Source organism: Guillardia theta (genome assembly GCF_000315625.1).
Source record: "Guillardia theta CCMP2712 unplaced genomic scaffold GUITHscaffold_28, whole genome shotgun sequence".
Lineage (NCBI taxonomy): Eukaryota > Cryptophyceae > Pyrenomonadales > Geminigeraceae > Guillardia > Guillardia theta.
The window spans coordinates 426,399-453,324 of record NW_005434646.1 but is presented as its reverse complement, the minus strand read 5'-3'; the positions used below and the strand labels follow the sequence as shown (position 1 = coordinate 453,324).

The 26,926-nt window shown below is 52.6% G+C and overlaps 8 protein-coding genes across 8 annotated transcripts; 5 read left to right on the top strand and 3 right to left on the bottom strand.

Moving 5' to 3' along the window:
• Window positions 1–665: 665 nt before the first annotated feature.
• GUITHDRAFT_107291 (hypothetical protein) lies at window positions 666–5,132 on the top strand (the record flags this gene model as incomplete). Its single annotated transcript, XM_005833862.1, has 17 exons — window positions 666–896; window positions 956–1,084; window positions 1,133–1,204; window positions 1,261–1,325; window positions 1,372–1,459; window positions 1,512–1,567; window positions 1,629–1,692; window positions 1,744–1,848; window positions 1,901–2,422; window positions 2,472–3,143; window positions 3,208–3,294; window positions 3,338–3,424; window positions 3,473–4,258; window positions 4,427–4,525; window positions 4,694–4,762; window positions 4,811–4,864; window positions 4,917–5,132. The coding sequence occupies 17 exons, from the start codon at window positions 666–668 to the stop codon at window positions 5,130–5,132; spliced, it is 3,402 nt and encodes a 1,133-aa protein (XP_005833919.1).
• Window positions 5,133–12,404: 7,272 nt separating this feature from the next.
• Window positions 12,405–12,733, top strand: GUITHDRAFT_70203 (hypothetical protein; the record flags this gene model as incomplete). The annotated part of the gene is made up of 2 exons (XM_005833861.1): window positions 12,405–12,518; window positions 12,575–12,733. Coding segments are annotated over 2 exons (273 nt in total), but the record flags the coding sequence as incomplete, so codon positions are not given.
• Window positions 12,734–12,989: 256 nt separating this feature from the next.
• GUITHDRAFT_107288 (hypothetical protein) lies at window positions 12,990–13,311 on the bottom strand (the record flags this gene model as incomplete). Its single annotated transcript, XM_005833860.1, has 3 exons — window positions 12,990–13,111; window positions 13,160–13,237; window positions 13,287–13,311. 3 exons carry the CDS (start codon window positions 13,309–13,311, stop codon window positions 12,990–12,992), a joined length of 225 nt encoding a protein of 74 aa, XP_005833917.1.
• Window positions 13,312–14,313: 1,002 nt separating this feature from the next.
• GUITHDRAFT_107287 (hypothetical protein) lies at window positions 14,314–17,501 on the top strand (the record flags this gene model as incomplete). Its single annotated transcript, XM_005833859.1, has 14 exons — window positions 14,314–14,550; window positions 14,603–14,680; window positions 14,807–14,848; window positions 15,079–15,150; window positions 15,197–15,265; window positions 15,314–15,397; window positions 15,456–15,580; window positions 15,630–15,696; window positions 15,743–15,770; window positions 15,817–15,903; window positions 15,961–16,046; window positions 16,119–16,235; window positions 16,428–16,598; window positions 16,761–17,501. 14 exons carry the CDS (start codon window positions 14,314–14,316, stop codon window positions 17,499–17,501), a joined length of 2,004 nt encoding a protein of 667 aa, XP_005833916.1.
• Window positions 17,502–19,601: 2,100 nt separating this feature from the next.
• GUITHDRAFT_162849 (hypothetical protein) lies at window positions 19,602–21,592 on the bottom strand (the record flags this gene model as incomplete). The annotated part of the gene is made up of 10 exons (XM_005833858.1): window positions 19,602–19,788; window positions 19,847–19,921; window positions 19,978–20,044; window positions 20,100–20,138; window positions 20,189–20,236; window positions 20,339–20,402; window positions 20,458–20,643; window positions 20,688–20,737; window positions 20,851–20,972; window positions 21,019–21,592. The coding sequence occupies 10 exons, from the start codon at window positions 21,590–21,592 to the stop codon at window positions 19,718–19,720; spliced, it is 1,296 nt and encodes a 431-aa protein (XP_005833915.1). The 3' UTR covers window positions 19,602–19,717.
• A 1,596-nt stretch (window positions 21,593–23,188) lies between these two features.
• Window positions 23,189–24,062, top strand: GUITHDRAFT_152249 (hypothetical protein). Its single transcript, XM_005833857.1, has one exon. It carries the CDS (start codon window positions 23,253–23,255, stop codon window positions 23,949–23,951), a length of 699 nt encoding a protein of 232 aa, XP_005833914.1. The 5' UTR covers window positions 23,189–23,252; the 3' UTR covers window positions 23,952–24,062.
• Window positions 24,063–24,080: 18 nt separating this feature from the next.
• Window positions 24,081–25,430, bottom strand: GUITHDRAFT_137910 (hypothetical protein; the record flags this gene model as incomplete). Its single annotated transcript, XM_005833856.1, has 1 exon — window positions 24,081–25,430. One exon carries the CDS (start codon window positions 25,428–25,430, stop codon window positions 24,081–24,083), a length of 1,350 nt encoding a protein of 449 aa, XP_005833913.1.
• Window positions 25,431–25,682: 252 nt separating this feature from the next.
• On the top strand, window positions 25,683–26,915 carry GUITHDRAFT_70018 (hypothetical protein; the record flags this gene model as incomplete). The annotated part of the gene is made up of 1 exon (XM_005833855.1): window positions 25,683–26,915. The coding sequence occupies one exon, from the start codon at window positions 25,683–25,685 to the stop codon at window positions 26,913–26,915; it is 1,233 nt and encodes a 410-aa protein (XP_005833912.1).
• Between the last annotated feature and the right edge of the window lie 11 nt (window positions 26,916–26,926).

Below are 26,926 nucleotides of genomic sequence, written 5' to 3'. Positions count from 1 at the left end.
ACGATCCCGGAAGCAATTCTGAGCCCTGAGTAATTGCAAGACGCATACTATCGGGTAACAATCCGGTTCAAAGTTAAGTTAAAAATCGGGTAACAATCCGGTTTCGTGACCTGACTTTGTAGTTTTACCTCCCGACTTCCTCCCGGCTTCCCCCGACACATCCAGTGACTCATTGACTGACTCAGCCTGGCAGTGAGCCTCGGAGCCTGGTGGCATGAGTGAACCCGACCGAGCCTGGACTCCGGGAGCCCTCAGTGCTGGAGCCTCCGAGCCGCCTGGCGGGCTCCGAGTCGGAGCCCGGCCCGACAACTTTCAAAAGGCCGACAAACTGGCCGACAAAGGTGCAGATGCAAGAGGGCGATGAATTGCGTTTTTTACGAGTCGCAATGGTATCTGGATAAAAGGCAGGCGCAGCCATGAGCTTCGTAGGAGCTCCATGCACATCTGCTGGTCCCTGCTCTCATCGCATACTCTCTTCTTCCTCCACGCCCTCTCGGGGATTCCGGAGGCAACGAAACGCTTTGCTGATTTTCTTGCTCTTGCTCCTCCTGCCATGCACCCTTACTCTCCGACTGGACTTCTCTTTCCCTTCAAGGGGCGACACCAGTGCACTTGCGTTTGTGAGGTCTTGCAAGATTCATTTCCATCAAGGAGAAACGAACATGATGTGGTTGCAGTTTCGGTTGCGAGGTGGAAATGGTCCGCACAACGATGCCTGTAGCAGGGAGTACATCCTAGCGGTGCTGGAAGACATCTTGGCCGGAGACAACAAGTTGATTGAGGAAGCAGAAAGCAAGATTGAGCTCAACCTGAAACAACCGAAATTTGTCCAAAACCTGCTCAACTGCGCAGTGACCAACAAGCTCAGTGTTGACATCAGGCAGCTAGCTGCAGTAGTGAGTAGCATTGAGAGCTGTTCCAATGCTCTATGGTTCGCTGAGGGGAGCTTTTTCAGATCCTCAGGAGAAGGATCCAAGAGTTCTGGCCTGTTCTAGATGACAAACAGAAAGAGAATTTCCAAGAAGAAGTATATACTGCACTCTTTCAAGATTCAACGCTAGCGTCTTTGAAGCTCAGCAGAGCGGTCCGGATTGTTTTTCGAGAGAAATTTGAATTGAATCCTCCATTGCAGTTGGCAGCTTTGATAGGTGAATCGGCTGGCGTCTCGTCATCGTTCACATTTTTCCATTCCACGATGAAAAAGGTGAGAAATTCACGGTTGATTTATCAGAATACTTCGTCGATCTCACAGCTTTGCAGTTGTTCGAATTGTCAAAACATGAGCAGTTACCCTTGCGGAGCATTGCGCTGGAACTGTATTCCAAGTGTCTTGTCTGCGTTGCACGAATCATGAACCACCTGATATTGCAGAATTTCGGATATCTTTGACGCTGGGGCCGATGAGATGGGAGGTTACGTTGACCAGCTCTCTGAGGCTGCCATAGAATCCATGTCACACGTGAGTTGTATCGACTCCTGATGCTTCTGGTTGTCACGTTTGAAGCCCTCAGTATCACAACCTTGTAAGGAAAAAGGGCATCAAGCTGGCCCTCAATCTCATGACAAGGTGTGCCTTATTGTTGCTGTGGAACCGCTGATGTTGAATCCAATCTCCCGCGATCCGTTAGAGGACAGCAATATAATCTCAAGTACTCCATGCTGGAAATGTCCCATAAGACCTTTTCAAGAGCGGTAGAAGATCTGAATGTTGATCTCTCACCAGCTGAATGGTAACGATCGCAGGTCCACGAGAAAGATTCGAAAATGATTCTCTCTTGCGTTGATTTCTACGTCGAAGTGTTCACGTACTGCTGGGCTCTATTTGACATTGCACGGCTTGATGACATCGTAACGTTTTGTGGATGATCATTCGATTCGTTGACCAGCCTTTGCTGTCCAGATTGAGTTGGCCTTCAGGGCTTCAGAAGCTCCTGAGGTGAGCTCGACCGCGAGGAAGAAGGCGATCTTCTTGTTGGCTGAGATCGCATCTCTACGAGGAGACGCTGTTGAGGAAAGAAAGCTGGTTGGAAACATTCTTGCAAGGGTGGTAAGGCAGCTCGAGGCTGTTTTCAAGGATTTGGAGGTAGCACAAATCTGTGACGTGTTGTCCACCGACCACGAGGGAAACATAGATGCGTTTGATGACGACGGAGAGTTTGAGGAAGGAAGCTCCACTTTGGAAACATACAGATCTGACAACTCAACATTAATCCCGGAGTATAAGATGCTCTTAGGAAAGCTGATGGACTCAAAGTCCTCGAAGAATGCGACACTGCTGGCTTTCAGATACGTCCAAGGCGAAGAGGACGAGCAGTGGGAGAAAGAGACGGACAAGATGAAATCAATGCTTCTTCGGATCATGCTCATTGAAAGTTTTTGTTACGGGAAATCATCGGCTGATGGCTTGAGAGAAGCGAATTTGGTCTGATGTATATTCCACTTCCCTACGTAATTTGACGTTACGGCCGCAGGTTAGTCGAACTTTGAACATTTTATCAAACAGACACTTGATAGACGCCAAAGAAATCAGTGGCTATGTCTTCCAGACGTTCTGCTCATTTGTCAACTCATTTCCGGAAGAGATCCGGTCGGACCTGGACGAAAACATTCTCATGTTTGTTGTCTCAAATCTGCACATAGAGACCCACGGGAAAACCTGCAGCCTCCTTCTCGAGTTTATAGAGAGCCTAGCCAAAGCTTCTTGTCCATCCCTGGTCGACTACGTTCCCAAAGTCCTCACGTTCTTGTTCGAGCAGTTCGCCTCCGACAAGTTGCTTCTGCACGATCGAGCGCTCAAGTGCCTCTGCTGCATCATTGCCTCCTTCGAGCTGGCCGACGAGACGATGGAGAAGTCTATCACGGCAGTTGGAAATCTTTATGACAAGCTGGCAAATCACTCGCAAGGCAAGGAGGATGAACTTGACGACATGTTGATCCGTGCGGAATGCGTGAAGAGCCTCGGGAAGTTCCTCACTCGGAGCAGCTCGAAGACGCTCAAGGAGTACTCCTTCCTCTGCATGGAGAGGATCCTGATGGCGTTCATGGGCCCCGAAAAAGAAACGATCCTAAGAGAAGCAGCGCTGGAGTCGCTTGCTGATGTGATCTCCGTCCTCCAGCAGGCGTTCCAGCCCTTCCTGGACATTGTAAGATGGCGATGTTCATCGATGCGACAGATGACAGGAAAGAGACTTGACGACGTTGGTGCAGGTCATTCCACCGTTGAAAGCTTGCCTGGATCCTTCCCAGACCCTGGAAGACTATATCTACCAGGGGAAGGCTGATGATGTCGATCAGGTACACCTGACCGTGAAGACTCGGCGAGTTTATCTGTTCCCAGGCGGAGCTGAACAAGGTGGTTCAGCGAGCGAAGGACACTGGCGAGAAATCCAACGAGGAGAAGGCGAACGCTGTGAAGCTGTGCAGGGTAGGGCAGCTCAGAAGGTTTTCTGCCCCAACTGACCACGAGCTGCAGGTGTTAGCTGAGAACCTGGGAGAAAGCTTCTCGCCGCACCTCAGGGGCATCTTCAAATCCATCATCAGCATGCTCCAAATTCGCAACCTTCAGATCTGCAAGGAGTGTCTGTGGACCGTCCAGACCCTCGTCACCTTCGCGGTGACTTACTGGTCTCGTCCCTCGCTTGATGAAAGGCAGCCTCCTGCCCTCCACGCCGTCTCAGAGAACTTGGCAGACGAGGCTATACACTCTGTGCTGCAAATCATGCGGAAGAGCAGCGAAGGAGAACTGACGGGTATCGCTTGTCGAACGCTCGTCGGGATCTTTGAGATGGTGCGATGGAACTTCATGAAGGATTATCTCGAGAAGGTCACGGAAGTGATGAAGCAAATCATGGACCACAACATCGAGGCTTCCATCGCTTTGGAGTTCGACAACGTCGAGTATCTCTTCTCCAGTCTGCTCCACGCCGTCTGCATGATCTCAAAGCTCTGGAAGGAGCATCGGTTGACCAAGGAGGAGCTTGAAATGCGGGAAGGCACCTCGAACTCAAAACTCTTTCGTAACTTCTTTGACGAAGTTTTCCCGAATTTCCTTGAGTGGTCATCGTCTCACCAACCCATGTGGATGCAGAGGTTGGCGCTAGGAGCGGTTGGAATTGTCTTCACCGACATAGCTGTGTCGAAGAGCAGTCTCCCCCTCGACCGATACTCCTACTACATGATTCCTGTGCTCAACTCCAGCCTGACAAGCATCCTGTCAAAGTTTTCGAGTGGAAAGGGGGATGACGTCGACATGCGACTCGTGCAGAACGCTGCTGCCTGCTGTGGAATCATCGCAACTCACGTAGGAGGAGAGAGAGAAGGGACGAGGAGGAGGAGAAGGAGGAGGGAGGAGGGAGGAGGGAGGAGGGAGGAGGGAGGAGGGAGGAGGGAGGAGGGAGGAGGCAGCTGCACTGACAACAACTCGCAGTCTGAGAAAACAACCATCGGGGCTTGCTATGGAATATTTGATCTTCTTCTCAAGCTCACCGACGTAAAGGAAATCAGCGGCTTCGCTCGAGACAACATTGTGAGTTAATCTCCCTCTCGATCTTTGAATTCCCACCTGCATCCCCTCCTCCGCCGCTCCCTTCCTATTCCTACCTTTCATCCTACATTCCTTACTTTCCCCCAACCATCTCCTCGTCATTCTTGTGGTAAACTCATCCCCTCCCTCTCTACTCACATCAGCAACCAGGTAGCAAGTCTGTCCAGATTGCTCTGCTCAAGGTTCTTCTTCGTTAATGTGGAAAAAGGCGACCAGGCGGTGCGGAAGAAAGTTTTCTGAGGGGCAAGAGACTGACACACAGTCTAGATCAAGTTGTTCTTCGACTCCTTCCCTCTCCGACACGATGTCTCCGAGAACATGGTCCCCGTCCCCCTCTCCCCCTCCCTCATGTCAAGTTTGACACGTTGAACAGGCCCTTATTGTCTTCTTCAAGCGCCTTATCTTCTCAGACGCTCGCTTCCCCAACCTCTGCGACTTCATCGTCGAAAACTTCGGAAAGTTCCTGGAGGATCCCCAGCTAGAGCCCAAGATCTCCAAGCCGGTCAGGGACGCTGCCGTCGACCTTATAGAGTTCGTCACCGGGGCCAACCCGAACGTTCCCCTCGATCCCTTTATGGAGCCAGGCTGAAAGAAGTATGTCAATCATCAGGACTGACGATGTCATTCGGATCGACTGACGATGTCAGTTAGCATGACTAAAGGTGTCTCTTAAGTTTAATTGAATAGTGGGGTAGTTAGTTTGTCAAAGTCATTCAAATGATTTCCTTCTCAGCTCGACCCCAGGTTTGCCTTGAGGATTCGGGCCCCCTGCTCCAGCTGCCAAAAGAAAAAAGTCAAACTCCAACTGCTAACAACCGCAGCTGGGCCTCACCAGCTTGATCTTCAGGTTCGCTCCCTCGATCTCCCGCTGCTGCTGCTGCTGCCGCTGGCTGATCTGCTCCAGCAGTCGACCAGCAGCGTTCATCAGTTGGCTCCAGTCCTTCCTCCCTCCGAGCTTCCTTGTGTCCTGCAGCAGCTCCGACAGGATGTCCTCCTGCGCCTCTTCCACCTTCATCCCGTGCAGCTGGTGCAGCAGAGTGAGCAAGTGGGTGCGGTGGGCTCTGCTCTCGTTCTCCGCCTCCCTCAGGCTCTCCTGCTCGCAGACTTCAGCAGCTCGTCGGCTGCAGCCGCCAGCTCACCTGTAGCTGCTCCTCCTGGTCGATCTTGAAGAGGAGGCAGTTCTCCTTGTCTTGCTCGTTCCCTCCCGCAGCTTGCGTGATCCTCTCGATCACCTTCTTCTGCTGGGCGACGATCTTCTCGAATGCTGCCTTCTCCTTCTTCAGCTGGTTGTTCTCCTCCTTCACCTTGGCGTGCATCTGAATCTTCTGCTTCAAGTTCTGATGGCCTACAAGCTGCTGCCAGTCAGCCAGCACCCAAAGGTCTCTCCCTCCCTCTCTCCTCTCCTCTCCTCTTCCCCCCCCCCCCTCTCCTCTCGCTCCCTCTTCTCCCCTCTCCATGCCTGAATGTTCTCCTGCGTGAGCTTTGCATTCTCCTTCTCCAACTGCTCCATCCTCGACGTCATCGACGCTCGCTCCTGCAGGTTCTTTTCTAGCTCCTCCTTCATCTGGAAGCTCTTCTCTGTCGCCTGCTGCTCTTTCTCCCGCAGCACTTGCATTGCCCGCAGGCACTCCTGCCTCTCCATCATTGAGGACTCCAGCTCAGCCTGCTATCCGCGTCAGCCATGGACCCTCTCGGCCGTCACTCCGTATCCCCTCCCCTCCTCCCCTCCTCCCCCCCTAATCTGGTCTTCTCCCCTGTACAGACCTGCAGAGCCGCAAGCCTCGAGTTGGACGATGGGGGCCCGCAGGACGAGCTTCCCAGCGCCTTGAGCTGCATGTCTGTGTCTGCGTACATCTTGACAACTGCCGAGTGCGACTCCTCCACCTGCTGCTCCAGCTGCCTCCTCTCGACTTCCTTCTCCTTCACAGTCTCTTGCAGCATGGCAAGCTGGATGTGGGCTTCCTGCAGGTCGGCCGCTCTGCCTGCCAGCTCGTCCTCCAGCCTCGCCCTCATCTCCTCCATCCCTCTCGTCAGCTCCGCCTCCCTCGCAAGTAGCGTCTTCCTCACGTCGTCGCACTCTGCTGTCTTCCACGTCAAGTCGTTGTCAAGGGCCGCAAGCTCGTTGGCAAGAAGGTCAGAGGTCAACAAGATCGCTTGCCTCATCTCATTCACTTCATCCATTAGCAGACCGCACGAACCCTGCACAGCCTGTGATTGAGCGAAGGAGTCCTCCCAGGCCCTCTTCAAATGCTCCTCGACTTCTGTGATAATTTGGTCTCTTTCCTTCAGCTCATGATCAAGTCGGGAGAGGCTCTGTGAAAGTTCCTGCAGCTTCTGCTCCATGCAAGACAGCGAGCCTTGAAGCTGGGCGATCTCCTCCTCTCGGGCGGCGACGACGTCCTTGGTCTGGGCCAGCTCGCCTCCGAGCTGGGCGATCTCCTCCTCTCGGGCGGCGACGACGTCCTTGGTCTGGGCCAGCTCGCCTCCAAGCTGGGCGATCTCCTCCTCTCGGGCGGCGACGACGTCCTTGGTCTGGGCCAGCTCGCCTCCAAGCTGGGCGATCTCCTCCTCTCGGGCGGCGACGACGTCCTTGGTCTGGGCCAGCTCGCCTCCGAGCTGGGCGATCTCCTCCTCTCGGGCGGCGACGACGTCCTTGGTCTGGGCCAGCTCGCCTCCAAGCTGGGCGATCTCCTCCTCTCGGGCGGCGACGACGTCCTTGGTCTGGGCCAGCTCGCCTCCGAGCTGGGCGATCTCCTCCTCTCGGGCGGCGACGACGTCCTTGGTCTGGGCCAGCTCGCCTCCGAGCTGGGCGATCTCCTCCTCTCGGGCGGCGACGACGTCCTTGGTCTGGGCCAGCTCGCCTCCAAGCTGGGCGATCTCCTCCTCTCGGGCGGCGACGACGTCCTTGGTCTGGGCCAGCTCGATTTGGGTTTGATTGTTTGTTGCGGTTTTTTCGTCAATTTCTGCCTTGAGATGCTGCATCGCTTCTTCATTTTGCTGAATGGTTCGCTTGTTTGTTTCGTTCTCCTCATGTTTCATCTGTAGGTCTGTAATGGTTCGGTCCAAGGAGGTGTTCAGCATTGAAATTTCTTTCTGTTGTGCTGAACATGTCTCCACACGGTCATGATACCTTGCCACGACATCACTGATCTCCTGTTCGAAGCAAGTCAGTTGTTTGCCTAAAGCTGATTCAGATGCGGACCTTGTCCATTTTGAGCTTGACGGTCTTTTGCAACTGATCAAAGCTCGACTGGGTGTCGGCGCACAGATTGCAAATCTCAGAGAGCTTTTTGTTGCTGGTTTTAATCTCAGCTTCCTTTGCCTCCAACCACTCTTGGAGAGTTCTGTTTCGCTCTTCCATTTCTGCCTTGTGAGCAAGCAGTTGCTGCAACCTGTCGATCATCTGTCTAGCGAGTCAATCGCTGTCAAGGGTCGTTGTATTCTCACCTCATCTCTGTCAGACATCAAGGTGTTAATTTCGCTCTGGTACGACATCAAAGATGCTTCATAGCTCTCAACCATCGCAAACTTCTCAATCTCAACCTCCCTGTTGATGACTTGAGCTGCCGTCAACTCCTCCCGACACTCGTCGCACTCCTTCATCAGGTCATGGATCGTTTGACAAGCTCTCTCAAAGATGTCAAACTCAAGCTTGTCCATCAGGCTCGATGTGCCATCCTCGTCCCTCAGCTCATCGAAGTCCTCCATTTCCTTTAGCTCCTCCGCTACCTGAGACTGCTCGACAATGGTCAGCTGTCCACCTCCCACATGAAAGTCAATGGTGAAGAGAGACGGTCAACGGTCAACTAGATGGGTGCAAGGAGGGCAGTTGGAGGATGAGGCTATGGGAGGACACGGCGGAGAGACCTGGAGGAAGTGGTCGGCCATGTGCAAACAGGACTTGAGCTTGTTGTTCCGGGATCTCAACAGGGTCACTTGGCCCTCAAGCTTCTGACAGGCTCTTCCTGACTCGATCAGCTCCTCTGTTAGACCTGAAATCTCGTGCAGGAGGGCGGAATGCTTTGCCCCCATCTCCCCAATCTCAGCCTGAGACGGAGTGAGGAACATTGACCGAGATTAGTCGTCCTCACCTGATATCCCTGTGCTGCCTGCTCAGCATCGAGCAGAGAGGAAGTCAGCTCCCTCTGCAAGTCGGCGATCTGCTGGAACGAGCTCTCCTCGCAGGCCATCAGCCTCTCGCATCTGCAAGTCATCTCCAGCAGCTCATCGTGCAGGGATGCATCGTCGTCTGCCCGGGCTGACAGTTGGTGCAGGGACGCCAGGAATTGTTCGTGGCCAGCTCGAGCTTCGTCAAGGGAGCTTTCAAGGTCTTGAATGAAGGTCTTCTGCTTCTGGATGATGGATTCCAGGCTCATGTTCCTCTGCGCAATCTTGATCTTCTCACGATTCACCCCCAACAGCATCCCCTCCACCGCATCCTTCTCTTCGCAGAACTGTTTCAGCTGGGAGGACAAGGTTTCCACCTGCAGGTTTGCTTCCTCGAGCTCTGACTCTAGCGTCTCTACCCTCGCATGAAGCTGCGAGAGCCTGGGATCCTCCGACAGCAGGCATGCAAGTGCTGGGAACTCCTCCGCAACGCAAGTCAGCATCGAGTTAGCCTTCAAGACTTTCTTCTCCAGCTCGGAACCAGCGTTTCCCAAGGCCTTCTGAAGGGGCTCGATCTTCTTCCACACCGCAGGCAGCCCGGCGTTACCTGATGACTTGGAGGGCTTGATCGCCAAGTTCGTCTCATCGTGCACTCTCCCCTGAAGTTGATCGACCTCTCCCTTGACTCTTGAGACCTCCCCAACAGCTGACACGCACTCAGAGAACAACTTGGAGACCATGGTTAGGATCTCTTCCCGCGTTGCGTTCGACGCTGGGTTCTTTGGGTTGCAGCCGCCGCAGTACTTGTTGTATGCTCCGGTCAGCCTTTTGATAGCAGATTCCACATCCGAGGAGGCAGGCAAAGCTCTGTGTTCAGGGAGCGAGTTTTCACTGCTAATGGCGTACGTGCCAGGACCAAGATGGCAGAACTCGCTCAGACGATGGAGTTTCCTCTCGCCGACTCCCATGCTGAAGCCTTTCTTGGTGGAGGAGAGGGACTTGTTCGAATCATACTCACCAGGGCCAGGGGTGTAGCTCCTGGCCTCGGAGAACCTTGATGAAGTGCTCCTTCCGAACATTTCGATCAGGATGCACAGGAGAGGGGAAGATCAGAGAGGGATGGGGCAGCAGGAGTGGTTGACAACAGGAGAGAGGTGGGGAGAGGAGGGGAACGGTGGATGAAGGGGAAGGCGTGTAGATTTTGAAAAAACTCAAAACCGAATGGCCGTTGTTCAGCCGTTGCGGCATCCGGACCCGGGGGCCGCGCGGCGGGCCGAGGCTCGCCCGGCCCGGGCACTCAACTTCACTAAAAATAAGTGAGCTAAAAGGATCTCAAAAGATTTAGCTAAAGGGGTTTATAAAGGGCAATGGCGGGGAAAGAGAGGAAGGGGAACAAGATCAGCCGCGCGATGGTGGAGGGGAGGGAGGAGAGCCAGCATGAAGAAGAGACGACAGTGAGGATCTCTCAGAGATGGGAAGACGAGGAGCAAGAGAGGAAATCTAGCGAAGAGGTGTTGAACGGCATCTCGAACGATCGCTCCCCCTCCTCCCAAGAATGGCTGCCCCCTAATCCCGCGGATGAAATCCCTATCATGAAGAGAGGTCCCAGCTCTTTCGAGGAGCTCCTCGAGAGGGAATTGGCGAAGGACTCATCGTCAACAGACACTATCAAGTCAGCACCGAACTCTGGCACCCGAACAAGCTTCTTGAAACGAGGTACTAGATCAATTTCATCGTTCTCGTCACTCATGATCTTTCAGGAGGTGGTCTGAATGCTTCATTAGTGAATTTAAAGAGTGATCAAGATAGAAGGCAGAGCATGAACGACTCGACAGGAAAGAGTCGACAACCCTTGGCTGAAACCAACAGGACCAATCAAAGCTCCTCGAAGTCCAACACGAAAGCTGCAAAAGACGGACGAGAGAACGCTAGGAGCTCGTTGGAGACCAGGAGATCGACTGATATGAAAAGGGAGGAGATGAGGCCCAAAACAGCTCCGAGCTCATTTCATGGGAGCCACTCCGAGGAAGATGCGGAGGTCGGCAACGGGACCTGGGAGCGGAAAGTAGCGAGGAACTTGCAGGACGAGTGCGATCAGGCAGCTTCTCTGTCTGATGACTACCAGGAGACATCAGATCAAGAGAGGAACACGCTGACAGCAAGGCCTTCCCTCTATGAGGACGAGCCTCGTGCTCAAACTCGCTTCAATGGTGGAGATGACTCTTACAGGGAAAACAGCGAGGACGAGGAGCTTCGCGAGTTTGAGTCAATCGAGAGAAAGATTGCTGCTGGTTTGCAAGAGAGTGGAGCAATACAGGTGAATGCCTTCACTGATGGGGAAGGAGCGATGAAGAACAACATGCTGAACGATGAGGATGGGGAGGACATTTATGATGAAGACGCTGAGGAGGAGCCGGCCTTGATTCCTTACCGCTCGAATGCGCATATTGAATATGGTGATGATGAGGAGTGGTCAAATGATGCGGAGACAAATGCAGGTCTGACTGCAAGTATGACTAAGGGATACAGCGACGAGAACAATATGATGGAAGATGACATCAATTACTATGGGAAGGCTCCTGAAGGCGAACATACCGTGACTCGATCGAGCCTCGTGAACAAATTTTTTGTGAATGATGAGAAAGGAAAATCAGCTAAAAGTCTGTCCTCGGGTAATCGAAATCAATCAAACAAAAGTCAATTGAAATCTCCAAACAAACAGAAAAAAGTTACCATCGCATCACCAAGATCTGAAATCCAAAAAGGGAAAAAGCAAAGCGCTGAGCAAGAGATGAAACATTCTGGCGAACAAAGCGAAGGCGCATCTGTAGAACGCAAAGTGCTTGAATTAGAAAACGAAATCATTGAGTTTCGGAGGCAGAATGAGATGCTTCAGAAAGTTAGATCCGAAGTTGAAAGTCAAAGGCAGGCTTTGATAGCCGAGAAAGAAGGCCTCTCCAAGAATTTGCACGATGCCGAGAACAGGTTCGAGAAATACAAAGAAGCCGAAATGAAGAAACTTCGAAAGGACAGAAAAGATATGGAGAGGAATGTTGCTCTGTGGCAGCAGCAGGTCCAGGACACGCGTGCCGAACGAGATAGTGCCAGGAAGGAGTTGCAGGCAGCGCAGGAGGAAAACTCTCGTAAAGAGAAGAAGTTACGGTCAGAGATCGAGAGGCTGAAGAAGAAAGTTGACGATTTGACGGCAAAGAATGAAGAGTTGGCAAGAGAATTGAAATTCAGCGAAGAAGCTCGTCTTGCCATTCAAGATAGGGAAGTGCTAATCCAAGCCAAAGCAAAACTCTCCAAGGCCAAAGAATCAACTGCACGTGATAATTTTGTTCCTTGCATGACCCCCAGATCGGAAGAGACTCTAGCTTCTCATATAGCACAAGTGGCTGTGGAGGAATCGAATAGCATCAAGATCATTCCGGACATGCAGGAGAAGAGGACCACTGCACTGAATATATCCAACGATGGAACGAGCATCATCACGCAGAGTCGAACAGACCTTCTCGACGAGACTCTGGTCATTGATGCTGGTTTGAGAAAGCAGGAAAGCTCGAAGGGTTCCGATGAAGAGACCCAGCTCGTGTTAGAAAAGCAACATGCAGATGGAAAAATTGAGCAGAGGTATTCAGATGGCAGAAGAGTTCTTATTTTTTCGAATGGCACCAGTAAGTTTCTGAGACATGTCTTCACTGAAAGTGACTGACATCTTTCCTAAGGAAAGGAAATCTTCCCCGACGGTGGCAGCCTCGTCCATTTCTCGAACCGTGACGTGAAGAGGAATTTAAAGGACGGACGAGTCATTTACTTCTATGCTGAGACCAGCACAACTCACACGACATTTCCTGACGGCATCGAGGTAAGTTGCTGTAGTGCTTGAAAGTCAAACAACGAGCTCACACCATCGTGCTGCAGGTTTTTGAGTTCAGCAACAATCAGAAGGAGAAGCACTATCCTGATGGAAGGAAAGAGATTCTTTTCCCGGATGGCACATTGAAGTATATCAAGAGCAACAAGGAAGAAGAAAGCATATTCCCTGATGGAACAAAGCAGAGAATATTCAGGTGTGTTTGATGGTAGGATGAGCATTAGGATGCTTCTTACTTTGCCCACAGCGACGGGACTAGAATGATCGAATTCACAAACGGATTGATCGAGACCATTTCTCCCTCAGGTTCAAAGAAAAGAGAATTCAGACCCAGAGACTGATGGAAAAGCGAAGCTGACCAGTCGATTAATGATGTATAAATTTGTAAGCTCAAAGGAAGGAATAGAAACGTGCTCTAAAGGCGAGCATCAAATGTTGGTGGTCGTCTTGAGTTCTCGTCGCTTACCAAAGCGCACGCATGTAATGACCGACGAAGTGAGGCTTCTCCTGTTTCGCCTTCGCGAGTGACGGAGCAGGCTGAAAATGCTGAGTGGGGAAGGACCGAAAGCTGGCACGCGATCCGCCTGAGTCATGTCAGAAGCCAACCTCTCACCATAAGATAGCTAGCTCACAGTGCCTGAACTCCTTGCAGGATTCCGGATGATCCTCATCGTACTTATCCATTATGCTGTTGCTTGGCATGACGAAGCCTACGAGACGAAGCAATTCAGCCCAACTATTTGTCTATCCTACCCTCACTCTCCTTCCCCTTTACGACTTTCATGTCTCTCTGTGGCTTGCTCTTGATCCTCATCCTCTCTCCTCCCCTCTTCTCCTTCTCTCCTTCCCCCCTCTTCCCTCATTTTCTCCTTCTCTCCTCCACTCCTCTCCTCTCCTCTCCTCTCCTCTCCTCTCCTCCTCTCCTCCTCTCCTCCTCTCCTCCTCTCCTCCTCTTCTCTCTTTCTCCTCCTCCTTCTCACCCGCCTGCTCCTCAGGGACGAGGGACGTGAAAGTTGCCGACAAGATCGCAAACATGGCGCCCTTGCTTCTATTTGCGGATGGACCGTTACTGTAGTCAAAATATCGTAACTGTAAGTGTAAGGAATGAACCACCACCCTCCTACTTCTTCACCCCTACCCCTCCATCATCTTGATACAACCCCCTAGTCCCTAGGTCCCATTCACCCCTGATACTATTATCACCCTACCCCCTCTTTCCTTCGCCTTCACAAAATTCCGTGCCTTACCCCTCTACTACCCCACCCAGTCCTAGTCTTCTACCTCCCAATATCTACCACCCCTCTCTCCCCCCGGCATTTCCTTCCACTTTGCACGCCTTCGGTCAACACAAGGGGTCCACCACCCTCGTTCGCCTTGATATGACTTTCTCGTAGGAGGTCCTAGGGAACAAGGCGAAGTAGGTCAAAGAATGGCACCGGGCGCATGGAGCTATTGGAAGTCAGTGAAGAGCTTGACAGGAGAGGAGAGGAGAGGAGAGGAGAGGAGAGGAGAGACGGTGTGGAAAGAACTCAGCAGAGATCAGTACAGCAGAGCTAATCTCATAACAGAGCAGAGCAGAGCAGAGCGAGGATATTACGAGTAGATGAACAAAGTAGGAGGAAGGGATGCAAGGGAGGATGTTTACAACGTGACAAAGAAGAGGCGAAAGCAATGTGAATCTTTCTGAAGCCATTTTACCAGGTGGATGGCAGCGAAGTTGGATATGAAGATGACCGAGGAAGGGAGCTGAAGGATGCCTAAGGAACGTGCTGAGCCACTCACCGCCATGTCGGTTCGCGGCGGATCCATCAAGGGGGAGAACCCCGTCTCCCTCCGGCTGTCAGGGAATTCGACGACTTCAACGATCTACGATGGAGCCATGGAGGTTTACAGCACAAAACTCATGCAGTGGAATGGCAGGCGAGGGGTGCTCAGCGCAAGGTATTTGTCCTTGTACACCAACGAGATAGAGGAGGACTTCGGGACTCTCAAGGACATCGTGGCCACCTCAGAGATCGATCATGTCCGTGCTGTCTCGACGATGATCTTGCTTCTCCTTCTCACCCTGCTGGCAGGTGGCCTCACTCAAGGTTGGAGGCCATGCCGCCCTTGACAGCTTCTACAATGATGTTTTCCCTCAAGAGATCGACACGGTCGACACCTTCTTCCATGTCCGAATACAGATGCTGCCCTCGAGTGAGAATCTTGATTCAGGATTTCTTCTCCTCAGGCTAGAGTCGAACCCAACCATAAGCTTTCACCTGACGTTTACTTTGCAGATTTGTCGAAGAAAGTCTTTGCAGAACATTCCTGGAGAAGTTGTCAGAGATCGTGGAAATGCACAGAGCTCATCGATCGAACTCTTCTACCATTCGATTCAAGATCAAACGACTACAGAAGAAAGTCCGCGATTTCTATCAGTCTAATCCCGTCCAATTTTCCACGTCCATGCTGATCTCGCTGAATTTCATCAGCAACGTTTTGCAGTCTGAATTCTTGCCTGTACATTGATCTTAGCGCCTCTATGTCAAACCTTACCAACAATGATTAGGTGAATGGTTCATATTACGACGTTGTCTTCTCAAATCTGGACATCATCTTCACTGTTTTGTTCACTTTAGAGGTCACAAGTTGTCATCTGCCTCTTGTGCCTTACCTCTATCTGGCAGCTGGCTGTCAACATGTGTGGAAATCTCTTCCGAAGGTTTGTTTCAGACGGATGGTCGCTGTTCGACCTGGTACGACTCTTCGACTATCATGGAGCTGATGTGACGCGCAATGAGTAGTTGGTCGTGATGGTTTCCATCGTTGCGCTCTCCAACTACAACCTCCCAGGGATCAATGCCATCAGGCTCTTGAGAGCCTTCAGGGTACAGGGGATGAGGGTTTTCCGATCTGCTTGTCGTCACGAGGCTTGCCTTGCTCCAGGTCATCCGGCTGTTCGGCAGGCTCCAGTCCCTGCGCCTCATCATCAACAGCCTCTCTGCAAGCATCCAGCCTGTCTTCCACGCCTTCTTCCTGATGCTTCTCATCACTTCGATCTACGCAATCCTGTCAGTTGCCCGCTAGCTGCATGCCCTCTTGTTCACAGGATTGCTCCAGTGCCGTCCAGCTCTTCGGTCCAGACTCGCCTCGCAATTTCGGGCGCTTCTCCAGCTCGCTCTTCACGGTTACTGAGACCCCTTTGAGTGTCGGCCTGCTGACGGAGGGTGCAGATGTTTCAAGTCTGCACGGGAGACGGATGTGAGGAGGCGGACTCGTCGATAAACCGACTGACAGTGACTGCCAGGGTCCTCGGAGATCGTGAGGCCGCTCTTCCGAGACAATCAAGGGCAGTACAATGTTGGGGTCGCGTTCTTCTTCGCCTCCTTCATCGGTCTCTTCGCCCCCCTCTCTCTGCTATCACCAGCCTCCTCCTCACCCCTATGAGCAGTCTTCGTCGGTTGGACGCTGTTGCAAGTGGTGGTGGCCGTCCTGCTGGAGAATTTCACCACTGCTGTGGAGCAGGAGAAGGAGAAGGTGAAACTGTGCTGTGCGACCTCCCTGCTCGTCCTACGACCATGACTGCGATTTTGCGATTTCCCTTGCAAGATGGCCAAGGCGAACGCGCTTCATGGAAGTTCAAGCCCTTTGGACCCTCTCCTTGCCTCCTTGATCACGAGCACAAGCTCCCACGAGCTCTCCAAGAAAATCAACGCGCTGTTCCAGGTACATATTGCTTTCAATCTCCACTTCCTTCTGCTCCTGCTCCTGCTCCTGCTCCTGCTCCTGCTCTTCCTCTCTCCTCTCTCCTCTCTTCTCCTGCTCCTGCTGCTGCTCCTCTCTCCTCTGTCCTCTCTCCTCTCTCCTCTCTCCTCCTGCTCCTGCTTCCGCTCCCGCTCCTGCTTCTGCGAATGACAGCCTCGTGTTTACTCTCAGATCATGGACTCGGATGATTCGGGCAGCATATCGCTCACTGAGCTGAAGGAAGGTTTTCGAAAACTCCCTTGGGCTCAGGACGTGGACTTCACGCAAGAGTCCTTCTCCTCCATCTTTCAGAACGAAGATTTAAGTGAAGGCATTGATCACATTGTGAGCGAACACTCCCCGTGATTGGATGTCGCTTTCACTTGCTCCTGCTCCTGCTCCTGCTCCTGCTCCTGCTCCTGCTCCTGCTTCCTGACCTTTTGCCCGAATCCCTCGTTTCTTCTTGAGTTGATCTGTTGTCCCCTTTGCTGACTGGCTCCTTGCAAGGACCTGGTCTACTTCGATCGCATCATCAGGTCCCAGCTCAAGTCCTACGTGCAGCGCATGCTGGACAAGGAGATCCAGCACGGGTGCGCGAGCGTCGACTCAGTCTCGATGCTGGCGATGAAGCTGATGCTCATCGAGATGGAGAACTCTGCCCTCGAGTTCCGCAAGAGCCAGAAGAACACCTCCCTCAGCCTCGAAGACTCAAAGACTGCAGACCACGAGGCCCTGGCAGAGCAGAAGCTACTCAAGCTCCCGACCTTCCTCATGCATCGGAGCCGAGCCGGCAAGGGCTCCGACTGGCGGGACTCCTTCCTCCCTCCGCGCAAGGAGCTGCTCCCGAACAGGGGGAGCTACTTTCGGAGCAAGAAGTCTTGCGCGCAGTGCGACGAGATGATGTCGGCGATCCGAGACATCCAGGCGTCTCTCGCCCTCCTCACCCGGGGCATCGACAGGAGGTCCACCAACGGCCATGCCCACCCGCCGGCAGCCAGGGAGGAGGAGAGCAGCTCGGGAGGTTTCTCACTCCTCGAAGAGCTCACGACCATGGGGAAGAGGAGCAACGGAATCCCGTCGGCCCTGCTCGAGGGCCTCGGCCTGACCCCCCCAGTGAAGCGGGAGCGGCCTCTTGCTCGCAGCACCCGTGACCGGATGTTGCCTAGGAAGGAGGAGGTGGACCGAACGATGTATGACAGGAGCAAGTTGAACAACTTGTACCAAACGAGGTCACAAGGTCGCTCTTGAAGCTCAAAGCATGTATGTACTAAGTGAATATAGTAATGTTTGAGAAGCGGAAGACTGCTTACCCTCCCCTCGTCCTCCCATAACTCCCAATTCTCCCCTCCCCTCCCCTCTCCTCCTTCCCTCTGCCTCCTCCTACCTTCTCTGTCCTCTGCTCTCATTCTCCTGCCCTTGTCTATGTACATGGAAAACATAATCATCGCAGGATCCCCGCTGGCAAAGAGCTCGCCAGAAGGGCCCTTAAGAGTACTGATACGCCACGTTCCCGTCCCTCATCAGCAGCGATACTGACGAGTTCCCTGTCCCGAGGTCCATGCTGATCCTGAAATTCCTCCTCCTCAAGTAGACCACGAGGATTCCGCATATGGGCACGATCGCCAGGAGGAACATCATCTCAGTGATCATGGGTGCCGCAAACTGCTCGATGGCTACCCCGTCCTCCGTCGTTGACTCGTCCGGCGCGTACGGCAGGTGCACGAGGCTTTCGTGGTACGCGTCCCTCGCGTCTTGCCTCTCTTGCTCCTCCTCACTCCTCGCGTCATTGTCCGGCTGACCGCTCAGTCCCTCTGCTCTACCTCCAGGCACAAACGCCTTCTTCCCCTCCACCAGTAGCGCCTCCTCCCCCCGGCCCGCGCGCTTGTCAGCCTCCACCTTTCCGTTCAGGTCTCGAGGAATCTCTGCCCCATCCTCGTTCTCCTCCCACCAGAAATCGCAGGACATTGAAGTTCCTGCGCGCTCATTGTCACTTCCCCCCCTTCCCTCCTCACCCTCTACATGCCTGGCCGCCCGACGATCTGATCTTGACCCTGGCAAACATGCTTGCCATCCGCACTCGTCCACTTCCACGTTTGAGTCCCTTCAGTCCACCGCACGTCACTGACTCATCTACATGCCAAGGCGCGCACACCTTTCAGCATGACGTTGGAGACGGTGTACTCCTCCTCCACAACGTGCATCTGGCCGTCGAAGGACGCGAAGTCGTACTGGGGGGTCACAGCCTTTGCTGTTTTGCCCTCCAGGTCGATCATGACAGCCAGCTGTGCTCAGGTCAGAGCTCTTGTTCCGTCGGCAGGACTTCAGACTCACTTTCTGCTCCTCAGGTCGCTTCTCGTGTGTGTCGAGTTCTGTCACGCGTCAAACCTCTCAACAGCTGCAACCTGCTCTTACTGGCACACTTCCACAGGAAGTAGTAGAGGCAGCTGTTGGACCCCGGGCTGATACCAGAGCAGATTCAATCAAGACAGAACAACACAGCAGAGGCAAGCTCTTCGAAGCGAACAAGTGAGGGAGTGTGAAGCACTTGGGCTGGACAAGATAGGAAACAACCTGCAATCAACGTCTCTCTGTGCTTCCGAGACCATGACGGTCTTCCGGACGTCCCCCACCTCGATCTCGAGCCAGTCGACGTCACAGCTGCAGGCGTATCATGATCAGTGCCGCATGTTCCCTCTCGCGTCTTGCTATCACCCCTCCCCTTCCGCTCGCACAGTGCTCGAAGTAATGTACCAGGTACCCTGCAGCCTCATGTCAGCCTAGCAAACCCGGCGAGTTCCAAGATCAAGCATAGAAAGAGAGAGGGGGTGGGTAGGGGGTTAGAGGGAGGAGCTACAGCGAGCTACAGTGGGCAGGAGGGCAATGGCGGTAGAGACGCTCAGAGGAAGGGTGAGACGAGGAGTCTGCGATGGACGCAGGCAGGTGGGTTCATCGTGGGGAGGAATGCGCGAGCATAGCGGGTCAGCGAGAGGAGGAGGAGAGACAGGACATGGAAGGCGCACCTGACCAGGAGGAAGGTACTGGGCCCCACCAGCGACTGCTGCCAGCGCCAGCAGCATCAACCTCGCCAAGGCCCCCCCTGCCATCTTCACGCCATCCGATCGCTGTCACTGCTGCTTCGATGATGACGTGAGTGAAATATCCAGTTACCCTCTTTGATTACTTCCCCGCCGAAGGCCGCTTGACTATAGATTTTACTTAAAGTTAGGTTAAAATCAGTACGAGGACAATCAGGAGAGTGCCAGGAGGCTATGATGCCAGCGCCGGCCACTGACATGACGGCCCGGCAGCGGGCTACGGGTTGCGAGTTGACTCGATTAGTCCAGTGGCAACTAGAACTATTAACTTCATTAAGAATACTTGTCGATGACGATCGATTACGGTTACATTCACTTCAGTTCAATCATTGATTCACTTGAGGCGTCACACCTGGCTGTGATTTGAGCTCAAGGCTGAGACCTTGTCCGATAGCACAACCGCCTGATCGCTTCATCTATTCCCACCAGCGCATTGAGCACTGCCAAAGAGTCAGCCCAGTCAGCCTCCGGCCCGATGCCGGACGGTTTGACACGCACCAGAAGTTTGGAGGGAGACAGTCTTCGAGGGATACTTTGGATTGAGAGGGAAGTCAAGGTTGATCCTGATAAGGTCTGATAATCCAGCATGTCAGGAGCTCTGCCTCGCAAGGTGGAGGAGCAGAAGTCACCGGCACCGCTGGCAACAAGTTTGTTCGAGTTCAACCTCACTGTCGGAACTCTCTTGCCGCACCCGCCCTGAGCAGCAGGACATTAGCAGGCATCTCGTTGTGCTCAATCAGTTTGGCCTGACCTCAAGGATCACTACTTTCTTCCCCAGCTTCATGTTAGCCTGCAGCGTATGCGATCAATCTAACTCAACATCTATGTTCATCAGCTCACCACAGCTCGCTTGACCCACGTCTTGTAGTTTGATTCATCTGTTTCGATCTGTGAGATCGTCAGTCAGGGCTCAGCTGAAAGCGCAACTTAATTCACCCATCTGTCATCGTCAAACATGAGGACATTTGGTCTTGCTAACCCATCGCACACTTGACACCTCAACTCTTCATCGAAACATTTGCGATTTGATGCCTCATCACCGAATCGCACCAGCCTGATAGGATCATATACGCGTTTAGCATTGAGGGCTCTGAGGTGAACTGATGAACCTGTTCAAGCTCTGGTTCTGTGTGTATGGCGTCAAACCTCGAAAGTCCATCTTGCGGTTGCTTGGTTCCTCGATCTCTAAAACTTTCCCATGCCTATATATAAGATCTTTGCCCTCTTCTTCCCCTTTCTGTCCTTCAGCGTTCCGGAATCGTTGGGTTCGACGGGTGTCCTTGTCAACTTGAAACCTGAAAGTGGATCAGAAACGCATCCTCCTCAAGCCTTCATGCACCGGTAATCGTCAGGGAGCGACCAGACCTTCTGGCAGCAAGGGATCCTGCACTGCCATTTCATCACGTCTCCGTGTATTTCATAGATCAAGGCAGGGTCTACTCCGGCTCTCTGTTACACAGCCTTCTCTCAGATATCGTGTAAGGCCATCAGCAGCTCCTCACCTGGAAGGCTGTGTCCACGTTTGAAGTGTACACGAAGAAGTCTGGTTCCTTCAGTTTGGTCATTTCGAGCTTCTTGCGAATCATAGACGTGGACTTGGGCCTGTTCTTGAAGGAGTATTGGTCTTACATGAATGTCAGACCCGGCCCGATCCCTTAGATCCGCACTACCTCTTGATGCGGGCACTACGGCCGAAGTGGGCCGAGCTGTGTAGGGTAGACCTCTCAATGACGGCTTGCAAGGTTGTAGGATGTCAGCGTTCTGCTGCGTAGTGCTGCTCCCACCCCACCCCACTCCTGGACCAGAGCCTCCCTCCCTCCCTTTGAATCCACAGTCAATCCACTCCTTGACGATCTCGTAGCCCTTGTGAGGTGTAGTTCCAAGGTAGTCGTTGTAGCACGAGCCCCAGAACCCATAGAAGATCTCCGGATCTTTCAGCAGCCAGTCTGGGACGCAAAGATCAGCGTACGTCACGTCCATCTTCTTGTACGCGTCAACATCCGCAATGTCCTTGTAGACTGGCAAACCAGAGTCGGCTGAGAAGCCTGCTCCCGCTGCAATGAGCACGTAGTCTGCAGACAAGAGTAGCTCTGCTGCTCGCACAAAAGCATCTTCCAAAGTCTTCATCACTGGGTCAGGGTCTGAAAGTTTTATGGCCCTCAGGCGCAGCCTCAAGTCCTCCTTCTTTCGATTTAGGGGAGGCCTCCTCTTCTTCTGGTCGATTCTTTGCTGCAGGTCTGGCATGGTGGCTACCGAAAGCAACCAGACGAGTTCAAGACAAGAAGTTCAACACAACTCAGGAGGAGCTGCAGTACGAGAGGAGTGAGGGGAGACAGAGAGTAGAACTTGAAAACAGACAGACAGCAAACTCAGAGCCCGAGAGTGCACGTCAGAGGTAGAGGCTAGTGGATGGCGGCAGGTCAGATGGGAAGGGAGAGGAAGGGAGGAGGGTGATGGTGCTGACAACAGCAGCACAGCATGTGTGCGCAATGCTGGGCTTCAACGGTTTCTGGGATCTCAGCGATTCAATTCGATTTAACCGATCTGACAAGGGCAACCAAGGAGACCATCTCAGTGAGGTCGGTGCCGGTGCCGGTGCCGGGCCCGGTGCCACGCCCCCAAAAATGAAATGGTATCACCGGGCCATCCCGCTCTCCTCTAGGGGTCACAGCTACACCATTCCAGCTCGGGGTAGGGTAAGGTGAACAGTACAAAAAATGCTGGCCTTGTTGAGTGGGTCCTTGAATAGAAAATCACAGGGTGGTACCATGAGGGGTGGAAATGTACTACCGTAGGCAAAACAACCAAAATGTTAAAAAGGGGGTAGGGGTGATGTCATCATTGGCGTGATATGAGGGTATGGGTAGCTTGAAAGGGGCAGGTTAAATAAAAGAGGGGGGAATAGGGGTTCTGATGTAGACGGGGTGGGGGTTGAATACTACCCTTGCATATTCGATCATACTTGTGTTTATTCAGGGGGTCAGTTTTCCAAATGTATGGTGAGGGACCATGGGGTAGGGTCCTTTACGTCAAGGAGCAAGATAAAACTCATTTTGGGAGAAGCGATGCTCAGTAGGATGCGAAGAGGGTGGGGTACATTAAAGGTGGGGGTGGTGTGAACTTGTCATGATCTAATAAGGTGGGGTATGTATCCTGATTTGGGGGGGGGAGGGGGTACTCATCTCTTGTGGGTGGGTATATTCAATCAGGTGCAAGGGGTAGAAGGATAGGGACACCAACTGATGCGGCCTGAGGCCGAGAGGAGAATGGCGAAGGGGTGAAGGGGCAGGGTTTAGGGGGGATGGAACAGCGAAGAATCAAGCGAGACAAGAAAGAAGATGAAGCTCTCTTTAAGACGCATCAAAGAAATGTCAGCTTATTGCTTGGATAAAGTGAGGGAGAAATTTGAGAGAGTCTGATTCGAGGGTTTAGATGGCAATAAGCCATCGAATGTTTGAAACCCGTATGCTGTTAGAACTCTACCCCAAAAAAATAGCAAAGGGTTGATATTTAGAAGCAGAAAAGAAAAGGTTGTAAAGAAAACATCCAGAGGTAGCAAGACAGATGGGATGGACGAGAAAAAGTTTGTAGAGGGTTCTGCTTCAAGCAGGTTGACTGGAATGTTGTTTTTGATAAGACAGGGGAATAAGAAGTTTAGAAAGGGATTACGAAAATGATTGGCTGGTGATGTCATCATAAGCTACAGGGGAATCCTGCTTTCGACCATTGCTATTGAGCATTGATAGTCATATGCCTTCAATCCTATGGAGACTAAATTTCATCGTCATCTTTGTCAAACCAACCATCTTTTTCGTACAAGGTTCTGACATTTTGATTAACAGAACTACCTTAAGAAAACTTTGCATAATAGACTGATAGCAGTCATTCAAAAACAGTGACCAGTATGCCGTCGGAATTGCAAAGGACGACTTCTCCAGAATTAGAATCGAAATCTTCCTTTGATTTCCGTGGAATCTCAGAGCAACCCAAGCCGATGCTCAGACGGCTGAAATCTGTACCAACCAGGATGATGATATCAGATCAAGACCAAAGTAAGCCTCTCACCACTAAAGAAAGACTCCAGCAGGCCCTCAAGAAGGCGATGAACCTCGATGTAATCAAGTCTCGCTTTGAGGAGGTGAACGTTCAAATCAACCAAACAAGAACCTGTGCCGCTGGCGTCCTCAAGACGCTTGGCAGCGAGTCAGATACAGATCCATCACAGTTCAACGATGACTCAGAAGAAAAGGAGAGGAATAATCAGGCCGAAGAGAACGAAGATGACAGTGACCAAGATTCTTTGGAACGCAAAGGAAATTTCTTCAAACCACAGAAGATAATCCTTGGGAACAAGGAGAAAAATGCTCCGTGGAACTCACAGAACAACTCCCACGGGAATGTTATTGGCCCAGGAGCCAACTCACATTCCCCCTTCAAAGCCTCGTCAAGTTCCAAGAAACCTGCATCGCTAGATGATCTCCTGAGCCCCACACCGCATATTCGATACCTCCCTGGCATTGGAAGAATTTGGGTTCGCACTTGTCAAGGAGTAGCAGTGAAAGTGAAATCTCCAGAGGAAGGACACGAAAAGAGACACTTGTAAGTCAACACGTTGTCACAAATAATGTCCACCATTGTCTAACTGTATAGAAGCAGCATAGTGAGAAAAGCTAATCGTATATTAAAAGAACACTAATAAATCCCAAATGGAATGATTCCCCCCAATCAGATCCTACTTGCCCCTCTTTGCCATCAACTTGTCCACAGATCTTTCGATTTCTCTGTCCAATGCATCCTTTCCCCTCCCTTTCACCTTACGCTTCTTGTCGGGAACCGAAGACTTCCTCTGATCTGAAGCCCCATCCTTGGCTACAACCCTGGCCAACTGCACATGAGACGATAGCGGAGCTTTCAAGCTGTTCGATGTTCGCGTTGAGAACGACGATGAGTAACGGGACATCCCAGGAGGGTACTGAGCCTCGATCTGGAGCTCTCTCCTTGCGAGAAGCAGAGCATCCATCCAGTTAGGAAGCATCTGCTGGAAATCGTAGCCCATGAACAAGATCCTGCCGCTCTTTGCTGGGATCTCGAACACAATCGAGACCTCATCAGCGGACATGTAGTAATGGATCGTCTCAGGCGGCAGCTGATTCACAGGAATGCCCCAGGTGCTGTCAGAACCCTCCAGGTACTTGGGACCATAAAAGAACTCCGTTGATATCGCCGAGTTCTGCATATAGAATGGTCCCCCCGACCAGACGCAGTCAATGTCAAACTTGGGACTGAAGTTCACCATGTCCGACCCGGCGGAGTCGACGTAGCCGTACCCATCAGATCCCTCTAGATTCTGAGAGATGAAGTCGGCTCCCGTCAGCCCTCCGAGAATCAGCAGAGAACCCCCAAGCCCATAAACGGCTGTGTTGAGCATGTTGAGCTCGGCGTTGGCAAGGCGGGGGAAGAAGCAGGGAGGGACAACCATGACAACATCCTTGGATTTCTGCATGAAAAGTCCCACTTGCGCTCCAATCCACGAATACTCCTGATAGATAGCTGCCTGCACGGCTGGGTCAGATTTCCACCATTCATCCATCTTCAATATCTGGCGGATGTTGTAGTTAGCCGGTGAGTTGTCACATCGTGGGTCCACGGAGAACATGTAGGTCTTCTTCTCAGGGCTGCATGTCGGGCATCCAGTCTTGCCGATGTAGGGGTCATACCGAGGATGCATGAGGGACGGCATCAGCGCAGCATTGTCCCAGTTGGCTGTCGAATAATAGTCGGGCCCCGGCTCCCAGCCCGGTGCTCCATAGCCTGTCTGAGCTTCCCTAGGGGAGACAGCAACTCCGTAGGGCAAGTTGCTTCCTTCCCAACGCGAGGAGGGACCAGCGTCGTTGCCCAAACGACCAGATAGAACATTCCTCCCATCACCACCGGGTCCAGCGATCAAAGTGACCACAACGACAAGGAGGGCAGCTGCAGCTGCTGTCCCTGCTGCTATAGTCGTTGCCTTCCTCGTGCTCCTCCTCCCTCCCATCATGCTGTCCCGCGCGTCGCTTCCATAACTTCGCCCCCCTCCACCCATCGCGTCCCTTCGCGCTTTCAACTTTGTTACAGGTCTGATACGTGAGTCAGAATACCCCCACCCCGATATTTAAAGTAGTTGAAGGGGTGGATATCACTTTTCAATGCACCCCACCTGTTGCGTTATTTCGATATTAATATTGTAGGGTGGGGTGCTCCGTCCCGGCTGAGGCCGGGGTCTTGAATGATGCTCCTCCGTCATGGCGCCAGGGCGCGCGAGGCAGCGATGCGAGCAAGCAGCACAGCGAGGAAGATGAGTCTGATCGGCTTGTTGCCAGCTGAAGGACCTCGACGATCTCTCGTGACTTCGACATCTTCTCCGCAGCGTCCTGTCTATGTTGCCAGCCATGGCGTGGTGCCCGTCACGAGGAACGCCGGTGCGAAAATCGCCGACATGGGGAAGCAGGCCATTGATGATGCACTGAAAGCATCTGTATTGAACAAAGAATCAATCACAGCCATGTATGTTGGTAACATGCTCTCAGGAATTCTTTCGAATCAGCAGCATGTTAGTCCTTTGATAGCAACTGCTGCCGGCCTCAACGGCATCGAAACTTCAACGATCGAAGCGTGCTGTGGATCAGGAGGAGCAGCTTTACGCTGGGGTTACATGGCAATAGCCTCGGGAATGCATGAAAACGTGCTCGTGCTCGGCGTAGAGCAGATGACTCACTGCGACCGTGACTCTGTCACAAAGGGACTGGCCACTGCGTCACACTGGGAGAAGGAAGGTGCTGTAGGAGAGACTTTCGTGTCCCTCAATGGCAAGTTGATGTCAATGTACATGAAGAAGTATGGCATCGGCAGGGAGAGGTTTGCTCCTTTTTCGCTGAATGCACACAAGAACGCTCTGACCAGTTCTCACTCCACCCTCAAGAAGAACGTTTCCGTCGAAGACTACACCAAGTCCAACGTCGTCAAGGAACCGGTGACCATCATGGATGCTTCGCCGACATGCGATGGAGCTGCAGCAGTTCTGCTAACGTCAAACAAGGAGATCGCAAAGGACAAGGCGGGACGAGTTGTTCGACTTGCTGGCAGTGGCGCCTCGTCCGATATCCTCGCGGTGGATGATCGTCCAGACCCTCTTGCGCTCGTGGCGGTGGAGAAGTCACTCGAGGAGGCGCTTCGTAGGAGTGGTCTGGATAGAAACTCAGTCGACATCTTCGAGCTCCACGATGCCTACACCATCATGGCCTGCCTTTGTCTGGAAAGCGCAGGTTTCGCCTCTCCAGGGGAGGGTACATTTTTTGCGGCGGATGGACACATTGGCTTGAAGGGCGTGCTTCCCATCTCAACGTTCGGTGGATTGAAGGCGAGAGGACATCCCGTGGGGGCTACGGGAGTCTACCAGGCGGCCGAGATGAATATGCAGCTCAGGGAAGTGGCGGGCGAAAACCAAGTGAAGGGAGCACGAGTTGCGGTCACTCAGAACATCGGAGGGGCTGGAGCGTCTGTTTACACCCATGTATTTATTCAAGAATAATTTTACAACCC

Bases quoted from the DNA above. Each gene is read 5' to 3' on its own strand.
- GUITHDRAFT_152249 (XM_005833857.1), top strand. From the start codon at position 23,253: ATGCCGTCGGAATTGCAAAGGACGACTTCTCCAGAATTAGAATCGAAA.